Genomic DNA, 11,491 nt, shown 5'->3' with positions numbered 1-11,491 from the left:
TTTCTTCCTTAATTATTCATCTGCTTAATTTCTCTTGTTTTTAGTTGACGAAAATTGTCGTCAACAATGTCTATTTGTCATGTTGGATTCTATGACCTGTTTTGGACGATGTGTATGCCCACAAATTTTCAGACTAGCCTTATAATGTTCTATATTTTTCACAAATTTCTTGAGTCGGCCATGTGGGATTCTATCAATTATTCCTTATTGTATCTAAGATTATTCATAATGTACACACTTTCAAGCCTATGAAAACAATAAGTCCTGCATATATTCAAGTCAAACGACATTCAACTTTTGACAACTACATATTATTGCAAAATACAAATGAGAAAGTTTTTCCTCACAAACAACATAAGCTTTAGGACAAGTGGGTGCCTTCAATTTTTTTATTCTTCTATAATTTTGTTACCCGATATTATCTTTATTTATAATTTTATTTCACCCTGATTAAACATTTTTTTTCCTCTTCTTAACTTTACCTTTCACTAATAGGCGGCTCCACTACCATATTATTTATATTGTATTTTTTTAAAAGGATATTATTATTGTATGCATAATAAATTCTGCAACTTGTATGTATGTAGTCAATTTTCCAAACAACCTAGGAGTTTCGCTCATGTTTGCTTACCATCGAAGCTTAAATATTTTATGTATCATATAATATTATTTACATATAGTTATATTTTTATATAGAGAGAGAGAGATACATGTTTAAAACAATTTTACTTAAACTTCAAGTTTTAAGGCAACTGCTTCTTCCTTAGTAAATTATTATTATATCATCATTCCACTAGTACCTGGATGGTCAAGTACTTTTACAAAAATACGTACAAACAACTCAGTTTAGTGTTGACTCTTTGTAGCGAAAAACTCCTAATTGTACTCTTTTTTCTCATACAACTTGTCTTCTGTCAATTTATTACGAGCACTATATGAAATATATGATTCTATTAAATTTTTGAAAAAGAAAACAAGGTCAATAAAATTAGGTTGTATCCAGAACAAAGCTACACACACTAATAATTTTGCTACCCCTTTTCAAATATCATTTGGGACTGTCACAAAAAAATTTATCAATTTCAAGAATTGACATGCATGTATCTTTTCCTAATGATCTGAAAAAGACAGCCTATAATGAACCAAACATCATTTGAGAAAAATACCCTTTTTGTTGATGTAGAGAATGAAACCATAAATCACCACAAATCTACTGCACAAATCAAAGATACCTCACAACAATCTTTAACACTTATGCATTAACACATAAGAGATGAAGAACAGAACTTAAAGCAACAAAAAAAAAAAAGAGAACTAAGAACATCATAAATGGAAATATGCAACAGCCACTTTATTCAATCAAAGCTTCTCTTTTCAAATTGTTAAAAAATATTTTTGTCTCACACGAACAATTTTACAAAATTACACTAAGCTTTTCAAGAGAAAACTTAAAATGATAAATGACTAACTAAAATCAATTAACAACTAGCTATTTATAGAGCTAATCAATGTAACTAACTCATACAGAACAACTGCTATTAGAAATAAGCTGAGTTGACTGGACCAACTAACAAATCTCCACCTTAGTTCAGTAACAAGACAGAGTGGCTATACTTTTAGGCAATAGAGCACATTAGTCTCCTTGCAGTTGGATCAGATTCAAGTAGTGAAAGAACTTGCTGCTTTGAAGCACTTTAGTAATCTTGTCAGAAGGATTATGATCTGTAGAAACCTTCTCAACAATTACTGATCCATTTGAAATAACTTCTCTAACAAACTGTAGCTTAATATCTACATGCTTTGTCCTCTTGTGGTACACTTGGTTTTTTGGATAAGTGAATTGCACTCTGATTATCACAGTGAACAGTGATGACTTGATCTTACATCTTGAGTTCAATAGCAATTCCTTCTAACCATAAAACTTCTTTTACAGCTTATGTGAGTGCAATATACTTTGCTTCAGTGGAAGACAAAGACACAACCTTTTTCAAGTTGGCTTTCCAACTAATAGTAGTACCATAAGCAGTGAATACATAGATTGTGAGTGATTTTCAAGTGTCAAGGCAGCTTGCATAGTCAGAATCCACAAAGCCTTCAATTTCAGTTGTCCTTTCTCTTCCTTTAGCTCCACCATAAACCAGACTTCTTCTAAGTGATCCCTAAATGTATATATGTATCCACTACAGTGGCTGCCAATGAGCTCTTCTAGGTTTTTCCATAAATCTACTCACCAAGCTAAGAACATAAGCTATATCAGGACGAGTGCATACCATTGCATACATTAGTGAGCCAATTGCATTTGCATATGGTATGTCTTTCATGTATTCCTGCTCATCATGAGTTTTAGGTGCTTGATTTATACTCAACTTGAACTGTTGAGATATAGGAGTGACAATAGGTTTTGCAATTAACATTCCAAAACTGTTCAGAACCTTCTTAAGATAAGCTTCCTGAGATAAAAACAACACTTTGTTCTGTCTATCTTTTCTTATTTCTGTAATGCCCGAATTCTTCGATGTGGTTTAGTGGCGGTTTAGTAGGCCGAGAGGGCCATAACTATTTGATTACGCCATTAAATGAATATATGCATGTTTATGTGAATTATATTATAATATGATATTATAGGCATGCATGTGGGTCAACATTTGAATAATTATGGTGTTTTGATAATTTGGCCTATTGAGGGTAAATTGGTGTATTTGGGTGCATAATGTGATTTGTGAACGAGATTCCATTATTATGGAGATATATTCGAGCTATTCGGCATGAGACGGTCCTATTTAGTGGATTAGCGGTTTTGTCATAACGGGGTCAATTATCGGGTATTAAGAATGTTTATTTGATGATAAATTGGGAGTTATTGAGATCAGGGTGAAATTCTGGAAGTTTTGACTATAATGTCCCCGGGGGTGTTTTTGGGACCCCAAGCACTAGGTTTTACTTGAGGTTACTTAATCTTGAAGTAGCTTGTCAGATAGAACGTACGTTAGAAAACCTCTCGTTCTCCTTCGTTAGTTCACTTTTGCCATCTGAAGCATTTTCGAAGAAATCTCAAGTTCTAGGAGTCAGAATCAAGCGAGGATCGAGGCATAGCGATCCTAGGAAAGATTAGAAGCTTCTTAACTGAAGGATTTGACGGAAAATAACCTAATTGAAGGTAATCTAAGTTTAAAGTTTTGAGGTTTTAGAGTTTCTAAGCTTTGAATTGGATTTTGTAAATTGTTGAGTTTTCGGTTCATTCAAACCTTGGGTTTTGAGGGTTTTGGAGCAATGGGAAGCTTGGGAACTTTGATTTGATGATTGTAGAATGTTTAGGTATGATTTTGGAGGCTTTGGAGTGTTAAAAACATGTTTTGGAATGGTCCAAAGTTGGGGGCCGCGACCCTGTTCTTGGGGTGCCGCGGTCCTGTAATGAAGAAGCATGTGGGGCTCTTTCTGCCTGCTGGGCGTCGCGGCCCTTGCTTCAGGAATTTTTGGGGGCTAGGGCCGCAGCCCTTGCCCAGTCTTCACCCCATTTGCATGTTTTGACCCCGGGAACATGGTTTTAGGCCTCGGGATCACTCCTACTACCCGGATTAGTGAGGATTAATGTCTTAGAGGCTAGATCTTGGTTTGAGAACCCTTGATTATCGTGTTATTGATGGTATCCTATAATGTGTTATGATTAGGAAACCGCTAAAGGACTAAAAGCTAGACTGTTCTCAAGGGTCGTTCTTCTATTTATTCTATCTCGAATCAGATGTAAGAAAACTGCAACCCATATGTGACATGCATGGTTACTCTTGAGGCATGTTGATTGTGTAAATGTGGACATGAATTGATTATTGAATGCTTAGCAAATCTTGCTCACTTGTGCATGGAACTGACTCATTAGTCAAATTTGGCAAAGGTGTCAGTATCAACTGTGAAGTTGTGACTCATTAGTCAGGTTCGGCAGTGGTACTGGGCACTGGTCACATAGTGCTGACTCATTAGTCAGGACGGCTTAATGTGTCTAATGCAAGCTAATAAGGATTAGATCTAATCGATATCTGCATTGGATGACTCAAAGAGCATTAATGCCGGACAGACCTCAAGTTCGATGAATATTTTAAGCGCTTGTGTGACTTACCCATCAGTCACTCATTTGTTAAGTTAAAGACTTACCTATTAGTCTCTCATCTGTTTAAGGCTAGTGGCTTACCTAGCAGCCACTCTTCTGCTTAAATTAGTGACTTGCTTGTCAGTCACTCAGTATGGTTTTCTAGAACCTCGAGTGATATTCACTCATCTGTTTAAGAGCTATAAGCTCTCTGTGATTATAATGATAATCCTTTGATATTGTTTATATACAATGCTATGTTTTCTTGCTGGGCTTTGGCTCATGGGTGCTATGTGGTGCAGGTAAAGGGAAAGAAAAGCTCACCCAGCCTTGAGTGGAGAGCTTAGGTGGTGATGTGTACATATGCGGCCGCTTCACCACCACGGCCAAGGAGTTCTCAGAGGAACTAGGGGGTTTACCCTATTTTTGCCTCTTAGGTCGGCAGGTTTGTAATTTTGGAACAGTAATGACCTTTTTGAGTTGTAAATAACTTGTAAATGCTCTTGTGGGCCCATGAACAATTTTATGTATTAAATAAAACATATCCTTTCCTTTTTGTTGATTTTCACCATAGCATGTTAATAACACTTAGAACACATTTTTAACCAAAGGACTCGGCTTGCAGGTCAAATTTCCGGTTCACCATTCACCGTAACAGTTCTGGGGTAACCAGGTCGTTACAACTTGGTATCAGAGCATGCCAAGGTTAAGGTTCCTGTAGGCTGGCTAGGCATGTACACACATCACTTAAGTCAAGCTCGACTCATGGTTTGGTAACTATTTATGTAGTTATATGTATAACTGCTTAAATGTGGTATATGTGCTTTACTTGTATTCACGAGACACCATGTTGAACCTGTGCCCTGAAATATTATATCCTCAGCAACTGTGTGCTAATTAGTACTGAAATTGCTGGAACATACTCATTAGTATTGTTGAATATGAATTATTATGTGATACATGCTGAGTGCTAAATGCTATGAACATGTATCTACCTGTATAATTGAATGACTGTGGAATATGATAATTGTCTGCTTGTTCTTAGACCGTGAGGCGGCAAGAGGTTTAGTTATTACTACCTGACTGGCCGTATTGATCAATGTTTCAGCAAGGTATATCAGAAATAAGAATGAACCCAGGGCAGACAGATACGCCAGCTGGCCAAAGTGATTAGGGCCAGAATAACAATAACAGTCAGGGTCAGGAAAATGACCAGTCTCAAATTCCACAGCCAGCTCCTGCAAACTGGCAGCAGTTGTTTAATGACTTGCAGGCAACAGTGTTGAAACAGGGAGAGGACCTTCATCTCCTAAGACAGCAGCAAGTGCCTGCAAGGGTTAGTGTATCAGAGGCACTTCCTATGTCGGTGTCAGCAGTAGAGCAGCTGCCTGAGAAAGGAAATAAATGGGAACCTCTTTATGAAAGGTTCAGAAAGCAACAACCTCCAGTTTTTTAGGGCAGTGCAGATCCTGCCAAGGCAGAACAATGGATGAGTATGATTACCACTATCCTTGATTTCATGAGGGTAACTGGTAATGAGAGGGTGGCCTGTGCCACCTATATGTTTTGGGAGGACGCCCAGATTTGGTGGGAGGTGATTACCCAGACCAAGAATGTTAATGCCCTGAGCTGGGAGGAGTTTCAGACCTTGTTTAATGAAAAGTATTACAATGATGCCATCAGGGCAGCTAAAGCTGAGGAATTCATTAGGCTACTCCAGGGAAGTTTATCAGTCACTGAGTATGCCTTAAAATTAGATCGTTTGGCAAAGTTTGCCATGGAACTGTTGCCCACTGATGGGACCAGGAGAGAGAGATTCCTTCAGGGGCTACAGCCCAGATTAGCCCATGATGTTCATATCACCACTGTGGCTGGGATTACTACCTATGCACAGGTGGTAGAGAAGGCACTCACAGTTGAGAGTGCAGAGAACAAGATCTGGCGTGATAGTGCAGCCAGAAAGGATTTCAGGAGGACAGTTCCTCCATTTGTGGGTTCAGGTAGGGGTGTTGGCCCCATCGATCAGAAGAGGATGGTTCCTGACACCTTCCCAGTTCCAGGTCCTGACAGGCGGCCCTGTGGTATTGCAATGGGTCGTCCAGGGGGAAGTGAAGCCTGGAAGACTCATCCTGAATGCCCTAGATGCAAAAGGCGTCATTTGGTAGAGTGTACGGTGAAGGCCTGCTATTTTTGTGGAGCGGTAGGCCATTTTAAGAAAGATTTCCCTCAGGTAAGAAAAGAAGAACCCACGAAGGTGGACAGCTCGGCCCCAGCTCGAGTGTTTGCGTTGACTAAAGCAGAAGCTGAGGCTTCTCCCTTAGTTGTTACAGGTCAGCTTCTTAGTGCTGGAACCCCTTATAATGGGTTGATTGATTCTAGTGCTACACATTCTTTTGTTGCTAGTAGTATTATTGATAGACTGTGTAGACCTTGTGATTTCTATGCTGTGGGGTTTGGAACTTTGTTACCCATTGGAGAGTTAGTGGTATCCAAGAGATGGGTCAGATCTTTACCAGTGACCATGGAGGGCAAACAGTTGTCAGTGGACTTGATAGAGTTGGTTATGACTGACTTCGATATGATATTGGGTATGGATTGGTTGCAAAAGTATGGGGCAACTATTGATTGCAGAAGGAAGATGGTCACCTTTGAGCCTGAAGGTGAGGATCCTTTTGTGTTTGTTGGTGCTATGCATGGACCTCGCATTCCTATGATTTCTGTGTTGAGGGCCAGAGATCTATTACAAAGAGGTTGCATTGGATTCTTAGCCAGTGTGGTTGATACCACTCAGGTCATGCCAGTGAGACCAGAGGATACTAGACTTGTATGTGAATTCCTGGATGTGTTTCCAGAAGATTTTCCAGGGTTGCCACCACACAGAGAAATTGAGTTTGTTATAGAACTAGCACCAGGGATGGAGCCAGTGTCTAAAGCGCCTTACAGAATGACCCTAGCTGAATTGAAAGAATTAAAGGTACAGTTACAAGAGCTATTAGTTTTGGGTTTTATCAGACCTAGTTTTTCACCTTGGGGTGCGCCAGTTCTGTTTGTAAAGAAGAAGGATGGTTCTCTGAGAATGTGTATAGATTACAGGGAACTGAATAAGCTCACAATTAAGAATAAGTATCCTTTGCCAAGGATAGATGATCTGTTCGATCATTTTCAAGGTAAGAAGATATTCTCAAAGATCGACCTTCATTCTGGTTATCATCAGTTGAGGGTCAAGGAAGGAGATATTCCAAAGACTGTTTTTCGTACCAGTTATGGGAATTATGAGTTTCTAGTTATGTCATTTGGATTGACTAATGCCCATGTTGCGTTTATGGATCTGATGAACAGAGTATTCAAGGATTATCTGGACCAGTTTGTGATTGTCTTCATCGATGATATTCTGGTATATTCTCAGACTGTGTCAGAGCATGAGCAGCATTTGAGGTTGGTTCTACAGAGACTGAGGGAACACAGATTGTTTGCTAAATTCAAGAAGTGTGAGTTCTGGTTGTCTCAGGTATCCTTTCTTGGGCATATTGACAGTAAGGAGGGGATTAAGGTAGATCCAGCGAAGATCGAAGCGGTCAGAGATTGGCCAAGGCCAAAGAATGCTTCTGAGGTTAGAAGTTTCCTTGGATTGGCAGGTTATTATAGGCGGTTCATGGAAGGGTTCTCAAAGATTGCTACTGCTTTGACTGAGCTGACACGCAAGAGCCAGAAATTTGTGTGGTCAGATAAATGTGAGAACAGCTTCTAGGAACTGAAGCAGAGATTAATTACAGCTCCGATTCTGAGTGTTCCGACAGATCAGGAGAAGTTTGTGATTTATTGCAATGCTTCTCATCAGGGTTTGGGCTGTATTTTGATGCAATCAGAGAAGGTAATTTCTTATGCTTCTCGTCAATTGAAGGAGTATGAAAAGAGATATCCCACTCATGATTTAGAGTTGGCGGCAGTGGTTTTTGCTGTAAAGATATGGAGGCATTATCTCTATGGAGAGAAGTGTGAGATCTATACAGACCACAAGAGCTTGAAATACTTCTTCACTCAGAAAGATTTAAATATGAGACAAAGGCGTTGGCTGGAGTTAGTGAAAGATTATGACTGTGAGATTTTGTATCATCCAAGAAAGGCCAACGTGGTAGCTGATGCTTTAAGCCGGAAGGGTCCGGGATAGATTCATGGTATGAGGCTGATAGCTAGAGAGTTATCAGATGATATGACCAGAGCTGGTATAGAGTTGTTGGTGGGCCAGTTGGCTAACATTACGCAACAGTCTACGCTGTTGGAAAGAATCAAAGAAGGTCAGTTGAGTGATCCACAACTAATCAAGATCAAAGAGGATGTTCTGGCTGGAGCATCCAGAGATTCTACAGTGTCTGAGATAGGCTTGTTGAGATACAAAGGGCGGATATGTGTTCCACTAGACACTGCGTTGAGGCGAGAGATTCTGGATGAATCTCATACTACACCTTACTCTTTGCATACAGGCACCACGAAGATGTATTAGGATGTGAGATCGTTGTATTGGTGGCCTGGGATGAAGAGAGATGTAGTAGAGTATGTGGCTAAGTGCTTGACATGTCAACAGGTCAAGGCTGAGCATCAGAGGCCGGCAGGGTTATTGCAGCCTTTGGATATCCCAGAGTGGAAGTGGGAAGACATCACAATGGATTTTGTGGTGGGCTTACCCAGGACTATTGGTCAGCATGATTCTATTTGGGTGATAGTAGATCGCTACACCAAGTCAGCTCACTTTCTGCCAGTGAGGACTACATATACAGTTGACTAGTATGCAGATCTCTATGTGAGAGAGATCGTGCGCCTCCATGGAGCGCCTAGATTGATCGTGTCAGATCGGGACCCTACTTTTACTTCCAAGTTCTAGGGGAGTTTACAAAAAGCCATGGGGACACAGTTAAAGTTCAGCACAGCTTATCATCCTCAGATAGATGGGCAATCTGAGAGGACGATCCAGATTCTGGAAGACATGCTGAGAGCATGTGTGCTGGACTTTGGTAGATCTTGGAGTAAGTATCTACCTTTGATAGAGTTCTCCTACAACAACAGTTATCAGTGTACCATTGGAGTTGCACCTTATGAGATGTTGTATGGTAGGAAGTGCAGATCTCCCATTCATTGGGATGAGACAGGTGAAAGGAGATACTTGGGTCCTGAGGCAGTTCAGAGGACCAGTGAGGCTATTGAGAAGATTAGAGCTCGGATGCTCGCTTCTCAGAGTAGACATAAGAGCTATGCAGATCCCAAGCGCAGGAACGTGGAGTTCGAAGTGGGAAATTATGTTTTCCTTAAAGTCCCGCCATGGAAAGGGGTGAGAAGGTTTCGGAAGAAGGGCAAGCTGAGCCCTAGATTTATAGGTCCATTTGAGATCCTAGAGAGGATTTGTCAAGTGGCTTACAGATTGGCTTTGCCTCCAGCGTTGTCTGCCGTGCATAATGTGTTTCATGTATCAGCTCTTCGGAGGTATGTATCTGAAGTGAGCCATATTCTGAGTTATGAAGATCTGGAGCTTGAGCCAGATCTCTCCTTTGAGGAGCAGCCAGTTTAGATACTTGACAGAAAAGATAAGGTCCTAAGAAATAAGACGATACCTTTGGTTAAGGTATTGTGGAGGAATAGCAAGGTCGAGGAAGCGACCTGGGAGCTGGAATCAGATACGTAGAGTCAGTATCCCGAGCTATTCAGGTAAATTTCGAGGATGAAATTTCAGAAAGGAGGGGATAGTTGTAATGCCCGAATTCTCCGACGTGGTTTATTGGCGGTTTAGTAGGCCGGGATGACCATAACTGTTTAATTACACCATTAAATGAATATATGCATGTTTATGTGAATTGTATTATAATACGATGTTATATGCATGCATGTGGGTCCACATTTGAATAATTATGGTGTTTTGATAATTTGGCCTATTGAGGGTAAATTGGTGTATTTGGGTGAATAATGTGATTCGTGAACGAGATTCCATTATTATTGAGATATATTCGAGCTATTCGGCATGAGACGGTCCTATTTAGTGGATTAGCGGTTTTGTCATAACGGGGTCAATTACCGGGTAGTAAGAATGTTTATTTGATGATAAATTGGGAGTTATTGAGATCAGGGTGAAATTCTGGAAGTTTTGACTATAATGTCCCCGGGGGTGTTTTTGGGACCCCGAGCACTAGGTTTTACTTGAGGTTACTTAATCTTGAAGTAGCTTGTCAGATAGAACGTACGTTAGAAAACCTCTCGTTCTCCTTCGTTAGTTTACTTTTGCCATCTGAAGCATTTTCGAAGAAATCTCAAGTTCTAGGAGTCAGAATCAAGCGATGATCAAGGCATAGCGATCCTAGGAAAGATTAGAAGCTTCTTAACTGAAGGATTTGACGGAAAATAACCTAATCGAAGGCAATCTAAGTTTAAAGTTTTGATATTTTAGAGTTTCTAAGCTTTGAATTGGATTTTGTAAATTGTTGAGTTTTTGGTTCGTTCGAACCTTGGGTTTTGGAGTAATGGGAAGCTTGGGAACTTTGATTTGATGATTGGAGAATGTTTAGGTATGATTTTGGAGGCTTTGGAGTGTTAAAAACATGTTTTGGAATGGCCCAGAGTTGGGGGCCGCGGCCCTGTTCTTGGGGTGCCGCGGTCCTGTCATGAAGAAGCAGGTGGGGCTCTTTGTGCCTGCTGGGCGCCGCGGCCCTTGCTTCAGGAAGTTCTGGGGGCTGCGGCCCAAGGTGCTAGGGCCGCAGCCCTTGCTTAGTCTTCACCCCATTTGCATGTTTTGACCCCGGGAACATGGTTTTAGGCCTTAGGATCACTCCTACTACACGGATTAGGGAGGATTGATGTCTCGGAGGCTAGATCTTGGTTTGAGAACCCTTGATTATCATGTTATTGATGGTATCCTATAATGTGTTATGATTAGGTAACCGCTAAAGGACTAAAAGCTAGACCGTTCTCAAGGGTCGTTCTTCTATTTATTCTAGCTCGAATCAGAGGTAAGAAAACTGCACCCCATATGTGACATGCATGGTTACTCTTGAGGCATGTTGATTGTGTAAATGTGGACATAAATAGATTATTGAATGCTTAGCAAATCTTACTCACTTGTGCATGGTACTAACTCATTAGTCAGATTTGGCAAAGTTGTCAGTATTAACTGTGAAGTTGTGACTCATTAGTCAGGTTCGGCAGTGGTACTGGGAACTGGTCACATAGTGCTGACTCATTAGTCAGGATGGCTTTAGCGTGTCCAATGCAAGCTAATAAAGATTAGATCTAATTGATATCTGCATTGGATGACTCAAAGAGCATTAATGCTGGACAAACCTCAAGTTTGATGAATATTATAAGCGCTTGTGTGACTTACCCATCAGTCACTCATTTGTTAAGTTAGAAACTTACCTATCATCCTCTCAT

The 11,491-nt window shown here is 40.4% G+C and overlaps 1 protein-coding gene across 1 annotated transcript in view; it reads right to left on the bottom strand.

The window, feature by feature from the left end:
* Positions 1–1,633: 1,633 nt before the first annotated feature.
* The window catches only part of LOC133785629 (uncharacterized), a 50,443-nt gene continuing 40,585 nt past the window's right edge, over positions 1,634–11,491 (bottom strand). Inside the window, exons 6-8 of the mRNA XM_062224849.1 lie at positions 2,232–2,450; positions 2,018–2,119; positions 1,634–1,909 (exon numbers count right to left, since the gene is read on the bottom strand). Coding sequence (XP_062080833.1) covers positions 1,634–1,909; positions 2,018–2,119; positions 2,232–2,450 — 597 coding nt within the window. The remainder of the gene's footprint in view (positions 1,910–2,017; positions 2,120–2,231; positions 2,451–11,491) is intronic.

Source organism: Humulus lupulus, chromosome 6, assembly GCF_963169125.1.
Source record: "Humulus lupulus chromosome 6, drHumLupu1.1, whole genome shotgun sequence".
Lineage (NCBI taxonomy): Eukaryota > Viridiplantae > Streptophyta > Magnoliopsida > Rosales > Cannabaceae > Humulus > Humulus lupulus.
The sequence above is the reverse complement of the archived record's forward strand: the minus strand, read 5'-3'. Positions and strand labels throughout refer to the sequence as shown.